The sequence below is a fragment of the Lolium rigidum genome, chromosome 7 (genome assembly GCF_022539505.1).
Source record: "Lolium rigidum isolate FL_2022 chromosome 7, APGP_CSIRO_Lrig_0.1, whole genome shotgun sequence".
Classification (NCBI taxonomy): Eukaryota; Viridiplantae; Streptophyta; class Magnoliopsida; order Poales; family Poaceae; genus Lolium; species Lolium rigidum.
Window position 1 is genome coordinate 280,681,691 of NC_061514.1, and position 20,072 is coordinate 280,701,762.

The following is a 20,072-nucleotide window of genomic DNA, read 5'->3' on the forward strand; positions in this document are numbered from 1 at the left end:
TTTTAGGTTTAAAAGAATCTGAAAAAATTTCTTGATGTAGTCAATGATGAAATCTATGAAGTGCAAATTATTAATATGAAATTCTTTGCATCGTAGGCTACACAAAAATGAAAAATGTGTGAATTCTGAGTATAGTGAACAGTGTACATTTCAAAACTATAAAACTTGTTGTCAGATTTTGTCATTTTTGTGTATCCTAGAATACAAATAATTTCACATTAAGATTTTGCACGTTTGTAGATTTCATCATTGACTACATCTAGGATTTTGTTTCAGATTTTTTTGAAACTTCAAAATATGGTTTCTAAATTTTTGAATATAAAGAGCTACATGTAGCTCAACCTCCATTTGCAGTTTCCCCCCAACAACTTACGTTAAATAAGATAAATAACTATGTGGTAGTAAGACATATAACTTCAAGACCAAAGCCTATCACAAAGTGAAGAGCATAAGTAAAGAGTTTTTTATAGGAATAAACAAAGCACGTGGATACGATGATTTATCCCAACAAAGTTCACACTCTTGCGATGTTACCCTCTATTGTGGATGACCATATTCTCCTCAAGCCTTCCCACAGAAGGGAACTCCCCGATCCACTATGGGACCCATAATGGTGGTTACCTAACTTGTACAAACTGGGAGAAATATTTGAAACTTAATTGGAGGTTCCCAAGTAATTACCACAAATCTTGAGCCAATCCCCACAACTTAATTGCAGGCTCCCAAGTTTCACCATAAAGCCCAAATACGTCTTGGGTTCCAAGAACCCGAGGAACAAGCTCCGTGAACAATCACCCGAGTAACGAGCTTCTCACTTTCACTTCCACGAATATGTGTGCATAGCTCATACCAATGCACCAAATGCAGTGACAAGTACAAAGAAGTGTTCAAGTCTTTCTCTCCCAAATCACACCAGAAAAACTAATATTATGGAGGAATATGAGACGTAGAACAATGAAGGAGAACAACAAATGACTTCAAGATTTAGATCCAAAGGATTCCATTCACAAAGAAGACATGTGGTTTGGTGCAAACATAGATCTGAATATCATCTTTCTTTTACCTCAAATAGATGCAAGAATCATGAGAGGAATAGGGAGCAAGGAAGCTCCAAAGGGTCAAACACTGGCAGGGAACTTGCTCAAGGCTCGGTGAACCATTGGCGAATAAGATCCCTTAAATAGGCCCCCCACCGAATCTTACCGTTGGGCATGCACAACAGGAAACCCGAGAGTCCAAAATGGTTGGCCAGGCTGGACCACTCTGGGCCGGTCATACCACTCTGGGAAATTGGTGCGGCTTGTGTCTAATATGCATGGGCGAGTCGGACCACTCCGGTGTCAAATCCAGGGAAAATACCGAGGCTCCCAGCCTCCTGTGGGACTCAGCGCGGAATTGGGTCGGACCATTCTAGCCAAACAAACCACATGTACAGAAAATGCCATAATTTGCTCATACAAACTCCAATTTCGATGCGCTTGGTTCTCTTTTGAAGATAACAACACACTCTATATAACCATATAGACAAACACTATAAATAAGAAGGGAGGATAAAACCACAATATCAAAGTTTTGACCTCTTTATAAAAGACGAGCCGATTAAATCTCCAAAAAAAAGCTATATCGTGAGCATGCAAACTCCGATTAGGATGAAACAAATTTTGTTAGAAATATTAAGAGTCAACAAAGGATAAAATACAAAGCACATAGATGTTTGGAACCTCCATACATGATGAACCGGTAACACCTCCAACATAAAAATGCATCAAGTTTTTCATACAAACATTGTTTTTGATGACTAGAATTTTTCATGAAAATAACCACAAGCTCTAATTCCTCACATGGTTAAAATGAAAATAAAAACCAATACATATTATGAAAATTATGTAAATGATTGAGATTTCTCCGAACGATACGATCCAGTTACTCACTCCAGAACCCTCCTTGATAGTACAACAATCAATCTTATAACTTAGTCTCCTAGGTGACAATACAAGACCGCTAAACGAGAAAACCTATCAATGTCAAACCTTTTATTTTTAGAATCCACTTGATCGAGATGATGACGATCTTGTCGTTCTCAAGTTGGACCACCTTTTTTGATTGTGCTTGCTTGGTGAAATTTTGCAAATTGCCCCCATACTCCACTTTGAGAGAGCCTCTTCTCAGGCATATCTTCACATATCCATCATCACCAAATCTACAACAATATTCAAGCATATGATATCTTATAGAGGGCCCATCTTGAACTTGGAATTCATTTTTTTCATTATGTTGATGTCTTGAAGATACACATGAGAGCGTATTCGAACTTATCCTTCAATACATACTTTTCATAGGTTCAACTTTCTCATGACCAATCTTTGGACCCCTCACTGAATACCAGCTTTGGTCAACACTTGATCTTCTTAACTTTTTTTCAGCCTTGAAGCCAACATATAGTTCAAGTATTGCCTATGGACAAACACTTCAAATATAACTCAACCCAAAATTAGTCCATAGTTATTGTCATGAATTACCAAACCACACATGGGGTCCATGCTATTTCACTAGTATGTGTTTAAATTTCCCGATTTAATTCCTCCTCAAAAATTTGGATGATGTTGATGTACTAATTTGTGTCCACGTTCACAATGTGTAACAAGAACTATGATTGTTTGTCCGATGGTGCTAAGCGCTACAGAAGGACGGCCCCATCCTTCATAGTGATGCATGGTCCAACAAGACTACCAATAGGTCTTGCTTTGGTTTACAACACAAGCGAACAAATAGACTAGAGAGCGTAAGTTTCATGATATGTGGTTATGAGCTTACGATGAGAGTTTATGTGGTAACTTTGATCTCAATATTGTCCATCCTTCATAGTCATGTATGGTCCAACAAGACTACCAATAGGTCTTGCTTTGGTTTACAACACAAGCGAACAAATAGACTAGAGAGCGTAAGTTTCATGATATGTGTTTATGATCGTACTATGAGAGTTTCTGTGGTAAGATCTCAATATTTTCTTTATTTGTGTTACTATTTTCACACAACTAAAGACTTAGGTCCCATATGATGGCTCTGAGATGGTTATGTTCCTTGCCTCCACGTTTACCACTATCACGGATGTCACATAAAACTATGTTCTAGCTTTGACAATTGGACTAGCCACGGTTCTCCAAATCCTTGAATGATAACACACATGATTGTCTTTAGAGACAAAAATGACGACCTTCAAGGAGCTCTAAGATGACAAATGAATGGAGGGTGTCTCGTATTAGTATTACAACCTCAGTATCTCAAATTAATCGATATGGCGTAGGCCTTGAGCAGGGTTAATATTGGGGCACGTAGACCTAATTCTTTCACATGACTATGAACCCTTGATGTCAATTGCTCATGCACCTCAAGGTACGGAACTCATTTACACATATCTTGCCCTGATTTTATTCATGTAATAGGTTTGGAACTTTTTATGCTCGCTTGTCCTGCATGTCATGATTCTCAAGCCCAATATCCTTGTCGTGCAAGGATTTCTCCATGGCGCGGCATGCCTGCTTTGTCTGAAAGATCATGATACATCTTTTCACATTTGTACTTTATTGTAGGCAATTCATGACCTCACAGTAAGATAGTCATCTTCCCGTGGCACATAACCGAGGAAACTTTGCTCCTACCCATTTCTAGAGGGAGACCACTCTGAGTTAGGCCAATAAGAATCTCAAGTACTAGCATAGTGGACACATCATCTCCATCATGTGGAACACTTGTAATGGGAGAAACCGTCGTATCTTCAACTGAAAGTGGTTAACGTACATTGAGGTTGTTCATGGAGCTTTCGAACACATCACCCAAAGTCTATATTTTTTTGTCACTTTTGTCCAATTTGTAGCTCAGGTCCATATGTAGTGTGTTATGCATTTATTTTTATATTTTGACAATATTCCACCCAAAATATGTCGAGTTGTGTTAAAAGTCTTTTCTCATCTTAGTGAGAAGACGTAGGTCTACCGATTGCTCATACCACAAAGAAATAGAAAACTTGGGCGTTCTTTGGTATTGCATGAATTCCGTAGGATTTTTTTAATGCTCAAGATTTTTCCTACGGATTGCCTATGCGCCAAATGAGCGGTTCTATGTAAATTCTCATGGTTCAAAACCCTACGATTCAATTTCATAGAGATTTAAATATCAACTTCAATCTCCTTTTAAAACTCAATCACATATGATCAAGGTAATTTTTTTCATGCGTTTTTTATCCCGATAACATTTTTCTGTGTGTTGTCATCTGACAAACCTATCAAGTTACTGTGTTTTTGTTATCTTGCGTGTCTCAATTGTACAACCCAAAGATGACCCTTAGAAGATGGATGATTCATGATTAGATGAAATATCTTGCAGGATTGGACATTGATGTTTCTATCTGTCACGCACGTACAAGTCTTTGTCTTCTTTTCAGAAAATACCATTATTTTAAAATAAATAAAAATGCCAAACCTATCTGTTTAATTGAGAAAACTTTATTAAAAGGCAAAAAAAGGCCCTCGTCGGCCGTCGCCACGCGAAGAGCAAAGTGGCAAAACCCACGATACCCATCCCCTCGCCTTTACCGCCCCTGCGAGCTGTCTCCAATGGCGATTCCGGAGGAGGCGCGCCGCTACTGGCTGCCGATCCTCCTCTCCGCCGCCGGCTTCCTCTTCCAGCTCTTCGTCCTGCCCAAGTCCTTCCCGCCCTCCCACTACGACGGTGAGAGCCCACAGCCTCGCGCTCTCGCCCAACCCGGGCGCGCGCGTTCCGAGATTCGTTGCCTGATTGGTTGCTTTGCCTGCAGCGCTCGGAATCCCGAGGTTTGCGCCGGTCGAGAGGGTGGCCGAAGCCTACGGGGTTCTCTCCAAGGAGTGGTGAGCGCGATTGATCTGACTCCGCTGATAATTTCTGAGCTGCTCTGCTCGGCGGAGTCTGACTGTAGTCGCGAGTGCAGTCCATGTGGTCGTTTTGGGTAGTTGACGAGCAATTGATTCTGTGGGTATCTGTTTGGAGCAATGGGGTCCGACATCTGTTTGGAGCTTCACCAGTTTGGTAGTGTTTGTGCACTCTACATGAGAGATCTACTCTAGTTTACCTGTTTCGTATATGGGTGGGGTGCTTGTCGGACATGATCACTGCTTGAATAAGCATAGTGACTATGATTTAAATTCGTAGCTTGGAGATAATGCAGAGAAATTTTTAGTGCAGAATCATTCTCTTTTCCCCACCCTAGTCTGTTACTAAGATATTTGTTTTCTAGGATACAAGGTACTGCAAATGAATGATGCAGCCTGCCTATTAGTAGCTGCAAATTCTATTTGTACAGAGGCTAGAGATTGGGTTGACATCAAACCCACGGTAGGGAGTATCAACTTTTAGGCAACAGTTTGGAATTTAGTTTAGATGACATATGACTCCGACGGGGCCCTGCACGTGACTGCATACCTGAAATTGGAAATTTATGTTGGTTCCCATTATGCTTGTTGGCTCTTGCCATGTTTCGTTTTCATACTCTTAATTCGTTATTAACAAAAAATCTGATCCTTTTGTGATGTCAACTCAGGCTTGCTGAAACGAATGATCTGTCAACTGTTGATATTTTAAAGGTGAGAATTAGAGTTCATGATCGGTGATATTTCCACACTTTCATGTGTTGTATCTTGTATGCATGGTGGCTGATTAGCTTTCTGCACCGGACCAAGGCACCTTAAGTTGGAATTGCATTACTATTTTTCTATGTACATTTCTCACTATGTATTTTGCTATGTACAGTACTTCTGTTTTTGTAACCTGCACATTATTACTTGATTGTCCCCTGTAGTTATCTTTATAGTTCGAACTAAGGACAATTCTGTTATGTTTTATACAGATCCGTTATGCGTATGAGCTGTTGACAAATCCAATTTTGAAGCGGGATTATGATCTTTTTGGTCTGGATCACCATATGGTAATCTCCTTCCCCCCTCCCTTTATGTGTGCACCTCTATGGAAAGGCTTCTTTTTTCTCCCTTTCTGGTCTAACCCATAGTTACTCCTTTTCATCATGGTAGGATGTCCTCGAAAGAGTCAAAGACCAATATCAGAAGGAGCACTTTCTGAACATAGATCTCCCTTTGTTAAAAGATTCTTTAGTTCGTAAGTTACACAGTCTAAGTTCTGATAATAACTGATATTTTTTCTTGATGCCTTTGACATAACACCATCTCCATTCCATAGATTCAACTGATCACGCCTTCAATGTACTCACATACGAGTCATTCATGTCTGCTATTGCTGAAGATTACCCGATGCTCATACTGGTAAGTTTGACGACCTTAATCTTGGCGTTATACTACCAATGTACCTTCCCAGTGTTGTATTCACATTATATTTGCACTATTCCTGAGAATATCTTTTTGTCGGAATCTTCTGGAGAATAAAAAACCCTGACTATCAGTTGGTTTTGGTTATGCTGTGTAGCTTTATTCAAAGGGGAGTCCTCGTTGTGCTCAATTCATCGAGCACTGGAAGCAAATTGGTATGCTCATCATGTTGACCTGGCTACTATTTTGCGCATTGCTGTCATTGATAACATATTTGGACACTTCACAAAAAGAGAAGTGATGGTCTTCCTCACTAGTATTGGCTGTGGAGAAACAGAGTTGCATTGGTTTTCTTTATGTCCAGTCCCTCTTATAGCATTTGTTAAACTTCAAGTGTGACGGATAGAACCGGAGTTCTCATAAATTGAGGTGTGCAAATTGAAATGTAGAAAATGCAGTTGATTGTCTTCTTTTAAATTGGCATGGCATACATAGAAACCATGCTCTGCTACTCAGTGGCGGAGCTAGCTCCTAAGCAGAGCCGGGGCAGACTACACAGTGAGCTGGCCGACTGCAATTTACCCATGGAAACTGTAGCTCGATCCTCCCATTCTTGCTACAGTTCTTTGGAGTTTTCTGGGCATAGCCGGGCAGCTGCCCAGGCTAGCCGGGCCCTGGCTCCGCCAATGCTGCTACTTCTAACTTGATTTGTCCACAATAGTGTGTTTTCTGAAATGAATTTGTGCTACTCTATATGGTTGCATTTTAAACTGCAGTTTTGGCTATCTCTGAGCAGTAACTTTGTGGATCTGTTGACAGTTGACTTGATAGCATTTTCCATTCCTTTCCAAATAATCTGCTGTTGTCAACATAGCAACAGCTTCTCTCTCACAGTGCAGAAAATTAAAGTTTCTATAGAGAACTCTTTATATGTGTACCAAAAATACATTGTCTTCTATTTTGTCCCTGATAAAATTTTACTTCATGATCTAGCCACTCGACTGGATGGTCTAGCAAACACTGCTATGGTAGAAGTTGGTGATGGGCAATTGGCTGGGTATTTTGCAGAACAAAGGTTCTCTCAACAGCCATTTTTTCGCAATGGTATGTCAAGATAGAATGCCCCTTTAAGTTTACTTCATAAGATGAAAAGCAGTAAGCACTGCAGGTATCATCAGTGGGAGTGTGGAACATGGAAATACTTACTTTAGGGGGATCTTAGTTCCAGAGATTTTGTCAAAATGAGTAGGTTCAGAGTTGGTAAAGGCAAGTTCAATGTGTGAAGTTAATATGATGAACTTGATATGCTTCTGGGAACAATGTTAAACCAAAGAATATTGAAGCTAACTGACATGTTCATACTATAAGCATCAACAGAAAGACTTCCTATAAGTTTGCCCTGTATTTTACATATACTCCCTCTGTCCCACCAAAAGTGTCTCAACTTTGTTAAAGTTTGGATGTATCTAATCTACCTACTAGTTAGTGTCTAGATACATCTAAATTTTGACAAAATTGACACTTTTGGTGGGACGGAGGGAGTACATTTTTAGTAGTTTGAATTTGAACAATTACATGACGTTTCTCTTTTTAAAGAAACAAAGCCTTTGTGCTGTTTTATGTTTTTTTATTGTGTATCCATTTTACACATGCAGGTATACCAGCTGTGGTTGCATATCCTGCTAACTGCAGAAGTCCATCCTGTTATATGAGGTGACTGTTCTGGTCAGATGCCAGAGTATTGAATAAAGAACTAATAAGAGTGACTCGTCTATTCCTATTATTTATTCTATGTCCTTTTCCATCTGTTCAAGTTATGACCTCACTATAACCATTTCCTGTCCTAGGTTCCCTGGTGAGCTAACCGTGGATTCTGTTGTTGACTGGGTAGCATCGTCAATTGTTGGCTTACCTCGGATCTTGTACTATTCAAAGGAGGCATTGGTGAGGCTTATCATTGGTTCTATCTTCTGTTACTCTTGTTCGTATTCATGTGATTGTCCTAAGGAATCATATTAAATCAAAAGTAGTAACCAGTACCACAACATGCAAATAGTTTGTGTTAGTTAGTTGAATTAAGTGCTATGGAGTATAGACCTAGTGAATGTTACATATGAAATTGCCTTCTTGGCTCCTGTCTCACTGTCTCACTATCTGAGATATATGTGTCAGTATGGCAGTTAAGTAAATATTCTTGATGCTTACAACCAGGTACCAGTTTGATTAGCTGAGGTTCTAATACTTTCCCCAGTGTAATTTAGGACTTAGTTCCGTCTTCACAATCTTTTGCCCACACACAGTTCTGTCTTTACTTGTTTCTTTACAATAATGATTCCTAATCTTATGACATTACTACTTGCTTTATGCTGCATGATTTTATCGTGTGGCATTACAAGTACAACCTCTGTCCCAAGATATAAGGCATACATTTTTTCGCATGGTCTTTGATGCAAAACTTTGACCACCAATGTATACTTAAATATATGGATTAAGAATGTATAAATTGTATCGTTCCATTCGTCTTGCAATTCTCATTTCGTAATATATTTGTAATTTTTGTAAAGATATTGTAAATACAAATCATAGTCAAAGTTGTAAGTCATTGACCAGCAAAATTTAAAGGCGCCTTATATTTTGGGACGGAAGGAGTATAATAGAGCAATAGACAACAAGTACACTCATCTATGAACGCTTCTTGTTGCTTCATAATTTTCTGCACTGTCCATTTTTTATTCTATAGTTGCACTTTAGTTAGATATGATTTTATCTGAGAGGAATTGCGTCTCTAATGCAGAGCTGATCATTTCAGGGCCCCCAGTTCATTGGGAAGAGTGGCCATCATAAGGTACAGTAAATTTACCGCCTTCTATGTCATACATACACTCATGCATCTGTTGCTAACTGCCTTATTTATTACTTGCACCTTTTTCAATATGCATGTGGAGCACCGAGCACACACATACAATCATAATTCATAATTGCATGTCATCTTTTGCGTTTTCTACATAGGTCAAGGTTATCTTTTTTTCAAGCACTGGGGAGCGTGCTACTCCATTCCTTCGCCAAGCTGCCCAAGAGTATTCAAGCTATGCATCATTTGCATTTGTTATGTGGAAAGAAGATGAATCCCAGATTTGGTGGAATTCGTACGTTCTTTATCTACAACTTCATTCTTTCTTATTTGTGCCTATGTTCATGGTATGATTGTTGCTACTGTGTACATGTTTTAATAAGTAAATGTGAAACGTGAAATTTAATATTCTTAAGAATTTAAACAACTTCCATCAAGCTAAATATACAAACTGTAATTTTAGACCTTCTCACTACAGCTTCATGTTTTCAGTAAATTGATCATGGTAGGCATATATGGCTACCAGCTTATATTTGTTTGGAGCTAATCCACGTGGATGCATAAACTCTTGACTTCGTGCATAAATAGTTGTGTATTCAAGAATAGTGGATGAATTAGGATAAGTGTTCTTGACCAATTTCATTTTGCTTAATCACTTCTAGAAGAATCAAGTTAACAATCTGAAAAGTGCATGCTGAAACCACAGACCGTAGCCCTAGCAGTGAAAAATGTGATCTCCAGATCAGTGAGCTATTGAGTTACTTAGTGAAAAGGCAAACCTTATTTTTATGTGGAATATGTTAGTACTTTTGTGTTTAGTTTATGAATAATTTTTATCGGTACTTTTTTTGTCTCTTCCAAATCAGGTTAGGAGTGGAATCGGCTCCTGCACTTGTTTTCTTGAAGGGTCCCGGTGCCAAGCCTGTTGTGTACCATGGCAAGCTTCTATCCCTATTTAGCCTTTTGATTTTATGCAGTGGAGTCCTAGACTGATTAATTACCTCCAATTCAGGAACTTTTAGCAAGTCGGAGTTCACAGAGATAATGGAGGAGCACAAGCACCAAGGTATCTTTAAACTTTGTTTGCCAATCAGCAGTATACGGAATTGCCATGCTATCATTGATGCACCCTTTTTTAATAAAGAGAAAATGTGTGCTTTTTTTAATATACTAAATTCATTCTTTTCTTGATTAGAACTGCGGCAGCTAAGAAGTGACACATCTTTGGAATTGGGTTGTGATGCTAGAGGTCATTCACGTGCTAGAAAAGACATGTCTATATGGTATTGTGTAGTCGTTGCTGGTCGCCCTGGTGTAGAATTAAGTAAAAAGAGACAAGTAAGTTCTTTAGCTTAGTGCAATGAACAATGATGGGGTTTGTCCCTCCTGAATCAACTTCTAACCATTCATTGTTAGTTTGTCAACTTATATTGCTTTTGGAATTTGAAACTTCTTTAGATTTTGCGAAAAGCCCAAGACCAACTACTAACTGCTGTTGATTCAAGTACTACCGGGAACGTGGAAAATATAGTAGAGGTAGCAAGTGCTGCAACTGCCTTAAAAGATGACAGGTTGACCTTTGTTTGGTTAGATGGAGAAGTACAGAAGGTAAACTGCTTCACAAATTCCATTTTTACTATCAACATGCATTTTTTTTAGCTTGTGATGTTTTACTTGCTGTTTGGTGACGTGACTCCAGAAGGCCACAGGTTCTTTTTTTAAGTAGCACTTCCTCTCTTTGTTCCTGCAGTTATGCTTTTATACTGGTTCCAAATTATCTGTGTTGGGAATAACTGACTGATTTCTTGGTACTATAGTCCTGAAATGTTTCATTCATATATAATGACAGTACTATAGTGTTTGCTGCCAGTTTTCCATATATCCAAATTTGAGCAGTGCTTTGTAATTATGTGCCCTTCTTCAGAGTTTGTGGGAGATGCTTTGAAATCTTAGGGTAACCCAGGCGTATAGCATTATGAACAACTTAGTGTAATGAATAGTTTTTTTTGCGAGGTAATGAATAGTTTTCTGGTACAAAGGAAAATGAAATCTCACGAAAATCTAACAGATTACCAGTAACTGTTATATATAATTGAAACTATACAGATTGTTGTGGCTATTGCGAACTAGATAGGACGTTTGCTCAGCTTTCCTTAATTAGTTGAGGTATGGGCATATTTATCTGCTTGAGTTCAGATGAAGATGTGCTCCATGGGTTCTCTTAACACCTAATATCCAGGATTCCAACCCTATAGCTTTAGATTAGTGGCCTACAGACCAGAATCCTAGCCTGTGGTGGGTAGAACAGTACTTGATCCAATTGAAAAAGGCCTCTCGGGTAATATGGTTTTGTAGTGCATGCCTCTTTGGTTTTTTAAGATCCTGAAATGTGGGCGCCTGTATTTGCAAAGCTTATCCATGGTTCTTTTATCATATACAGAGTATTCTTCTATCTTAAAAATTAATCTCTGTTGCAAAACTAAGCTATCCTCGAAGTGAAATGTCCATCTAAGTTTATATTCTCGAAATTTTACAATGATTGGCGATTTTCTACAGTGAATGTTGATGTACTTCACTGGACCACATTATTTGAAACATTTCAGGCCTAGCTTCAGAAAATGGCTGAGTCATATCATTTTCAACAATGAAATAGGTGTTTCTTCGAAAGAAAGCAGGATGTGCTATTGTACTTGTGCTTGACTGCTTATAACTTTGGATAACAATGAAATAGGTGTTTCTTCGAAAGAAAGCAGGATGTGCTATTGTACTTGTGCTTGACTGCTTGTAACTTTGGATAACAGTACCCTTTTCACAGAAAATTTGTGCCTTCTACCTTGCCACTGATTATAATGGAGCCTGTGGTCCTAGAGGCTTTGAAGACGACAATGATAAGCCCGAAGTATTCATCGTCCGTTTCCAAAGAAATGCAACATATGAGGCGCTGAAAGCTGACAAAAAGCACAATCTCATGGATACTCTCCAGGGTCAGGATACTCCTGATGCCTCCCAGCTAGTGGCTCGATATAATGGCCTGGACGAAATTCTAGAGGTGCACAATTTAATGGTGTATTAGTACATATATATGTGTGTGTGTGGTCAAGCTATGCAGCTATCTAAAACATACATTCTTAACTGTTATTTTTTCAGATAAACAAGTGGGTCTCTCAGGTTATTAAAGATGGAGATACTAGAGAAATCCCTTACTTTGTAAGTCACTTAAAGCATGCTCCCTTTTGAACTTTCTCTGTCATGTCTCCTAAAGTAAAATATTACTCCCTCAGTTCGGAAATAAGTGACTCAGCTTTGTCTAGATGTATGTAGGCGCATTTACATACATATCTAGACAAAATTGAGTCACCTATTTCCAAAGGGAGGTTGTATTTCTGACAACATTAGCATGTCCGTTTTAAATTAAAGGTTGAAAACGAATGTGGATAAAAAAGAAGTAATTTGTACTCGACAACGAGAATACCAATGGTCCTAGATTCCATACTCGGTTGGTGGAGGAGACAGGCATAGCTAGAGGGTGGGTGCAATGCGAACTTTGATTTGTTCCAACACCATAAGGATGTCTGCATTGCATGTTGGTTTTCTTTAGTACCAATGTTGGCGTTAGTCAGATTTCGCTTGAAAGTTGAAAAATAACTCTAAAAATTTGCTGGCTGAGAGATGCCTTTTGCTGCACGTAGATTTATAATAATATGAAAATTCTACTTCACATAGGGTCGAAGCATGAGCTCTATGCAAAGTATTTGTTGACTTGTTGCGAATATTTTTTAAGTCTTTAGGTACAAATGTATGCATATTTTTTCCAATTTGATCGATGTTAGTTTCCTACGTAAGCATTGTTATACTTGTGATATACTGATATCCATCTCATCTGGGCACCAAGCTTATTCTATATTTAGTTGGCACCACTAATTAAAATCTGCAATGAACTATTTATGGTAGAGGTATCACTGTAACAGTCCTTGTCGGTTGTTCATCAGTCATATATTTAAAGATGATTTTTATAGTAAACTATGAGATGCTAAAGTTTCCTGAATATTACTCCGTGTGAAGTACACATACTGATGCATTCTGTTGTCCTTCTGTACCTAGACTTCGAAGGTGCCAGATCTTATACCTGAGGAAACAAACAAGGAATGGTTAAGCAGTACCAAAAGTATCCGTTCAGCAGGGAAAGGTTTAAAAGAGAGGGTTAAGTACAATGTCTTCAATTTCAAAGATTACTTGACTGACCCAAGGGTTGGTCCAGCTTTGCTGATGTGTGCATGCATTTCATGGGCAACAATATGGTTCAAGCATAGCCAATCAACTCAGAAGACTCCAAAGGTAGGCTCTTTTTTGCTTTATGATGTCAAATATATATCTGCCTGCTCTGTTTACTGATCCGGACAACTATCCCCTCTGCTCAGCTTTCACATTTGTTGGTAAAGCTGATAAACGACAACATAGTCTTGCATGAGCCATACACAGCGATAGTGAAACTGGAATATCATGTTCCCTGATTTGTAGCATATGGGAAATTTTGGGACCCCCAATCCAATCAATCACACATGGTGGCAGGGCCTGCTGTTCATTCATCCAATAAAATGAGTCAATGCATTTGATTTGAAGTTTCTATATTTTTGGACTCGATTGTCTTGTTGTTAAGCGGCTGTTCTTAGTCAGGAAGTATTTTACGCTCATTTTGCAGTTTTGGGCTTAATTTGCTGAATATACTGACAATACATATCATGTCTTCCAGGATGAAGCTCCTAAAGAAAAGACCGAGAATCGTCGCCGTCCAAAGCTTAGCACAACTCTCTTTGGTCAGCCCACTACTGAAGGCGCCGCTGATCCTGAACCCAAAGATGCTCGCCAGTGGGAGATGGAGGGCTCAGATTCGGACTAATGCTTTAGCGCAAGAACGAGTTAAACATCGCTATATGTACTATAGCTGAGCAATAGGTCTAAATTAGGTTACTGCCGGACAATGTATAACCAGTCTGAAAAATACTCGATGACATCTCTGACCCTTGTTAGTGTATTTTTTTAGCACGGATGTATCCATCTGCTTGGAAGCTGACATAGGCCTCTCAGACTGAAGAGTGGGAATGTATTGCTAGAGATGTTCTTAGACTGTTGTTCCTTGTTCGAGGTTTCTGAAGCTAGAGGTGGAAGAGGTGAGACTGGACCAGGAGCGCAGTGCCCCCGCAAATTACAAAATAAATAAATTGTAAAGATGAGTTACATGTCAAGCGTTTGTTTGAATAAATTGGATTCTCTGTTTAGGTTCCGCTCAGATCGCGGAGATTACAGAAATTGCTGAAGAGTAAATCGTTCACATGGGAATCACTTTTCTCAGTGTACATATTGAAGAGTAAATCTCTCTTTTCTGATATTCATATCGCCTGATAAATCGAGCAGCCTAAATTCTTGAGTGAATTCAATTTTTTTAATCCTTGTGCTTTGTGACATACTCATTTAGCGAAAATCCTACGGAAATATTCCATTTAAGGGACTCTGAACATGGTTTTACCCTATTTTAGCATGTTGATAGTTTTGTTAGATATGACAGGCATGTTATATTGATGTGGCGTGACAAAAGTATAAAGCTTAGAGCATCATCGACAATTATGTCCGGACTTTTTTTAATCCATTTGTTCATTCCTCATCATTGTCCTGATATTTTGCCATCACCTGACACCTTGTGGGCATGCATCGGAAAAAGAGGGTCCAAAGCTTCTAAAAGTGGTAATTGGTGTCACAAATGCATAAATTGAGAAAAAAGTGGAATTTACTCTCAATTCTAGTATAGACAGATATATAAAAAAGAGTGAATTGTATCCATAGACCTGTGGAGGAGGTTTATTTAGTCCACAAACTTCCAAAGGGTTTGGTATATGGCCATGTGTATATTTCTCCCTCGTATCGAGCCGACGTGACACATGGTTGTTTTTGCCGAACAAACATAACAAGTAGGATGGGATTTGGCCGATGGGATTTAATAAGGTTTATGGGGGAAAGTACAACATGGGAGAAATCTCTCGCTATCCCCCAAACTCCCCATATGCCAACATGAAAATTAGATTATATCTTCTCGAGAAAGTTCAATGACGGTGGATGCATTTTACGATGTAAAATTTTTTTTGAGATTGATTAGGCAAAAAACACGATTACAATTTTTATGACAAACATAAATGTGTAAGTTCTAGTTTGTTGCCTACATGTTTGTTTTTATATAACATAAGATTAATGTTGCATCTCGAAGGTGGTTAGTGGCTGATGCTCTCTTTGTTCATCGAGAAGGCGTATAAGTTCATTTAAAAGCTATCATACAATATATTTGACCAATCATATAGATAAAATTACGAACATCTATAATATCAAATCAACATCAATATATCCACCGTAACATGTATTTTCATTGTTTCTATTACATCATGTAAATTCTCACACTCTGCATACAAGATTGGTTAAACATGCTAGGTTGTCTTTTGGCTAAAAAATTATGCGTTGTTTTGCAGAAGAAAAGTATTCTGTCCATAAAAAAATGTGTTTGATTTGTCTAAATTCAGATATATATAGACACTATTTTGTGTAAAAAACATTTAAATTTAGACAAATCTAAGATAACCTTTTACGAACAGAGAGAGTATACGTGCGCCCATATTTTGGCACAAAGGAATACTGTAGAACTCTTGAGCATATTCAAAAGCACATGAGTCTCTAGTTTTACCAGATTAATCACTATTGTCTAAAAAAAAATCGATCACTAGTCTCAGTTCAGAAAAAAGATTTTTTACTAATCCATGATTCAAGCTACTCTCGCAAACTTTTAGTCACTTCCACGTCACAAACCTGCAACCAGCCGACCAGCCCCCATCCCCAATAAGCCAAACTACAAAGCCAACCCCACCCCGTGACTTCGTGCGCCGACCTTGCTCCGATTCCCACTCCGATCTCCGGCCATGGCCGCGCGGCGCGCCGGATCCTCCGCCCCCAGATGGCTCCCCCCGTCCGCGCTCCTCCTCCTCCTGGCCGTCCTCCTCGCGGCCTCCCCCGCGGCGCGCGCGCTCCGGTTCGACCTCGAGTCCGGCCACACCAAGTGCATCTCCGACGAGATCAAGGTCGACTCCATGGCCGTCGGCAAGTACCAGATCGTCGGCCCCGACAACAGCTCCCCCGACGCCCCGCTCCCCGACTCCCACCGCATCTCCCTCAGGGTAAGTCGTCATCTAGCTGCCGCGATTGGGCACGGCGATCCCGCGATCTCGCTGATTTGTGCGATGCAGGTGACCTCGCCGTACGGGAACAGCATGCACTACTCCGAGAACGTCCAGTCCGGGCACTTCGCCTTCACGGCCACGGAGGCCGGCGATTACCTGGCCTGCTTCTGGGCGCCGGACCACAAGCCGCCCGTCACTGTCACCTTCGAGTTTGATTGGAAGAGCGGCGTCACGGCCAAGGACTGGCCTAACGTCGCCAAGAAGGGCCAGGTCGATGTGAGTGCTCCGCTTAGCCCTCGGTTGCCTACTTCAGCTTCTGCTCAAAATTTAACTAGTAATCAAGCTATTTCATATGGTTAAATTATCCCTTATAGATATAGTCCTAGTGGTTCTTGACTATAGGTACCAATTTGCGTGTAAGAGCAGGAATCGTAGGCTTTCTTTGGCATGTGGGTGCTTGGATGTGTGTAATGAATTGGGAGTTTGGGCGTGCCATTGGATCAGTATGATGGGATTTTCGGGGTCATGTCATTCGCAAGCTTGGGATTTTGTAGGTTCGCTGTTCAGGAGCATTTTCCGTGTATGGATCTAGGACTGATAGATTTTGTAGATTTGAGTTCTTCAGTTCTAGTTATGCTGAAAACTTTATAGCAAAAGGCAGGCTTGCAACATCATTAAATATTTAGGTGTGCAAACTTGGGCTCTTATAGATTTAGATACTTCTAAGTTAAGTCTCTTGGTTTGCTTGTTCTAGGTTACCATTTAGTTTCCTGTATTATGTGGCGACGCTGAGGTCATTTTGAGCACGTCCATTTGCTGTCAATTCACTTCTGGCTTTGTACATTACGTTGAGCAATCTTCAAGTGAGGTGGTAGATTAATCCCTTCTAGATGCAAGTTGGTTAGAGTATGCATCTGGGTCTGGGTACCGAAGAGTTTGAGCTTTTCAATATGGTTTGTATTGTTTTAAAGTTTGGTTCGAGGGGCTTAAGCATATGATGCAGTTCTTGCTGGTGGATTGTTTTTCTAAACATATTAGTGTATTTGGAAGAGAAGATGTTGAATAGTCTAGTGGTTAGTTAAATTAAGCTAATGTCGTAGTCTGTGGTAAAGCACGTTTTGCTTTGTTCACTTTGCCGTTCCTACAAATTACATGTATGAATGAGTCTACAACATTGGCGTTTGTATGTTATGTAGATATTTTTTAATTGGTTCTGTGTTGTACTTGAATCGTCAATATCACTTGCACACACTATAAGGTTTGTGTTTCTGATTGACCAAAGGTTTTATATGTCAAACAAGCTTTTGGTCTCCTGGCGTGTACTACCACGGCGAGTAATGTAAGAATTTGATCTGTGATGAGTTTGGACATTCTATAATTTTGGGATACAGCTATTTTCCTTGCAACTCCACATGTTTTCACAAAAAAAAAAGTAGAAAGGAGTCTCAGTCACTGCTGATTCTTTTTGTCCGTCTTTGGGTAGCTTATCTGCAAGATTGTCCATCAGTAATTGCACATTGACACATCAATTGCTAATGGGTATCACAGTGTCAGCTAGTGTTGGTTCTTAAACTGTAGGCAGTAGCAGTTCAGTATTAGCTTCGAACACTGCTCATAAAGTCATAGCCAACACTTTTAAATAAGCAGCAAGAAATCTGGTTTTCTAAGAAGTGTCTTATTATGAACTAAGATGGATTAACATTGTCAAGTCACCATTTTTTTGTCCTATCTAGTACCTTTGGTGAGTGAACAGCCAGTAACATGTTGTACATCACCAATACAAATGAAGTAATAGCAAAAATACATTCCACAGCATGTTATTGATGATTTATATTAGTATTTTGCAGTAGCACACACAGAGATAGCAGTGCTATCCTACAATGTTTGTCAGAGGATTAGCTGTTCATACATTGTTTTTTACTTGTTGCAGATGATGGAAATAGAGTTGAGGAAGCTAGCGGATACCATCAAATCTATCCATGAAGAAATGTATTATCTACGTGAAAGGTACAAATACTGCCTATTGTTTCTGGCAGTGTTAAAACTTCGTGACCTGTCATTTGTCCACCTAGTATTTCTGGCAAACCAACTCGAGGATTATTAGTGACCCCATTCTCGAAATAAGTTTTTGATCTGTCATTTGTCCAGGGAGGAGGAAATGCAGAACATGAACAAGCAAACCAACTCGAGGATGGGTTGGCTCGGATTCCTGTCGCTCGGCATCTGCTTGTCCGTGGCAGGTCTGCAGCTGTGGCATCTGAAGACCTTTTTTGAGAGAAAGAAGCTGCTGTAGTTCTCCCATGATGGCACATCATTCTGAAATTAGGGTATATTGTTGCTGTGAGCTGTTAACTTATGTATCTGACGGTATACTCAAATCTGCAGTAAGAAACCATGTTCATTATACTTGCGGAATTTCTACATTTGCCCTTAGATTTTGTCCAGTCGAAACAGTTTGTCCTGTCGAAGTTGATGTTTCATATACTACCTCTGTCCATAAATAGATGCCAAAAATTTGTCTAAATTTGAATGTGTATAGATACATCCGAATTTGAATAAATCTTTGGCATCTATTTATGGACGGAGGGAGTATATGGTTTAACTTGGGACCACATAGGTGTTTCTTCTTTGCTGGGACATTGTTCTGCAGTGCAGAGCAGGACAAGAGCACACGAATTTACAGTTTTCATGAGATGTAGCTAGGATATGTATTTGCCTCCATCCATCGTGACGGAGGATTACCTGCTGCGCTCTGCCCATTTCATACGCTGGACAGCCAAAGGGAAAGATCACATAACCGAGTGTTTGTGGGCGAAGGAGAGCCAGCGCTTCAAGGCTCAGACAAGTGTTTCCGCAGCGTTCCCTTGGGCTGAGTACCTGAAAGGCCCAAAACGAGCATACCTCTGTGGGCTTTGCCGGTGAATGTGTAGGGCAGCACGAAAATGCAAAGGCGATGGCGCGTTTAGTCCCACCTCGCCTAGCCGAGAGACACAGCGCAGGGAGCTGGGCTATATAAGAGTGCGGGACGCGAGCGGTTGAAAGGCACGCAGCTGCGTGGTGAGCACAAAGCGAACTATTCTTTCGCCTTTTACTAAAGAATACCGTGTGCACGCCACACTAAGCAGCATACGCTAATTTTTATAGGGTGTTTTCTCCCTGTGAGAAAGCCCCACAATCCTAAATTATTCAAAATTTCTCTATTCAGTACGTTTGTGATTATGTGCTGCGCAGAGGTCCAGCGTTCAACGTAAACTCGGTACAAGAGAGGCAAGACGCCCAACTTCGACATATGATCCTTAGCGCTTTTGTGGGCTTTGATGGCGAGATTTGTAAGCCCTTTTCTGAGAAAATTCGCGAATAATACTTTGGCCAAATTTTTGAGAAAGAACAACTATTTTCTTAAAGAACAAGAGCATAGTACTTTGATTTAATTTTTAGCAAGAAAAATATCAAGGACTATGATATTGGTATTATATGAAAATATATTACGGAGTATATTATATTATATCTAATGACATTGATTTTTTGTATTGTACTCTCAATGTTCTCTCCGTCCTAAAATGTAAGGTGTCTAAGAATTACTAAAAAAAACAATGTTTTGTACGTCCGATCAGGTTTACACACAAAAAATATGAACAATTACAGTACAAAATTAATATCAGTAGATTCACCACAAACTATATTTTCTTCATGTGT

At 39.6% G+C, this 20,072-nt stretch overlaps 2 protein-coding genes and 1 pseudogene across 2 annotated transcripts; all 3 read left to right on the forward strand.

Annotated features, from left to right (window-relative positions):
• The first annotated feature begins 4,563 nt into the window (after window positions 1-4,563).
• Window positions 4,564-14,235, forward strand: LOC124675504. The gene is made up of 20 exons (XM_047211583.1): window positions 4,564-4,728; window positions 4,814-4,883; window positions 5,573-5,615; window positions 5,879-5,956; window positions 6,060-6,144; window positions 6,226-6,308; window positions 6,469-6,526; window positions 7,305-7,415; window positions 7,967-8,024; window positions 8,159-8,255; window positions 9,121-9,156; window positions 9,321-9,457; window positions 10,029-10,099; window positions 10,175-10,228; window positions 10,358-10,500; window positions 10,621-10,770; window positions 11,978-12,211; window positions 12,310-12,369; window positions 13,264-13,497; window positions 13,913-14,235. The coding sequence occupies exons 1-20, from the start codon at window positions 4,614-4,616 to the stop codon at window positions 14,057-14,059; spliced, it is 2,064 nt and encodes a 687-aa protein (XP_047067539.1). The 5' UTR covers window positions 4,564-4,613; the 3' UTR covers window positions 14,060-14,235.
• A 1,806-nt stretch (window positions 14,236-16,041) lies between these two features.
• On the forward strand, window positions 16,042-18,809 carry LOC124675722 (transmembrane emp24 domain-containing protein p24delta9-like). Its single transcript, XM_047211797.1, has 4 exons — window positions 16,042-16,373; window positions 16,443-16,652; window positions 18,307-18,383; window positions 18,525-18,809. The coding sequence occupies exons 1-4, from the start codon at window positions 16,119-16,121 to the stop codon at window positions 18,667-18,669; spliced, it is 687 nt and encodes a 228-aa protein (XP_047067753.1). The 5' UTR covers window positions 16,042-16,118; the 3' UTR covers window positions 18,670-18,809.
• A 615-nt stretch (window positions 18,810-19,424) lies between these two features.
• Window positions 19,425-19,535, forward strand: LOC124679856 (annotated as a pseudogene).
• The last annotated feature ends 537 nt before the right edge of the window (window positions 19,536-20,072 follow it).

Bases quoted from the DNA above. Each gene is read 5' to 3' on its own strand.
- LOC124675722 (XM_047211797.1), top strand. From the start codon at position 16,119: ATGGCCGCGCGGCGCGCCGGATCCTCCGCCCCCAGATGGCTCCCCCCG. The intron at 16,374-16,442 runs GTAAGTCGTCAT...TGTGCGATGCAG, and splicing joins CCCACCGCATCTCCCTCAGG to GTGACCTCGCCGTACGGGAA. The intron at 16,653-18,306 runs GTGAGTGCTCCG...TACTTGTTGCAG, and splicing joins CCAAGAAGGGCCAGGTCGAT to ATGATGGAAATAGAGTTGAG.
- LOC124675504 (XM_047211583.1), top strand. From the start codon at position 4,614: ATGGCGATTCCGGAGGAGGCGCGCCGCTACTGGCTGCCGATCCTCCTC. The intron at 6,309-6,468 runs GTAAGTTTGACG...TATGCTGTGTAG, and splicing joins ATTACCCGATGCTCATACTG to CTTTATTCAAAGGGGAGTCC. The intron at 9,458-10,028 runs GTACGTTCTTTA...CTTCCAAATCAG, and splicing joins TCCCAGATTTGGTGGAATTC to GTTAGGAGTGGAATCGGCTC.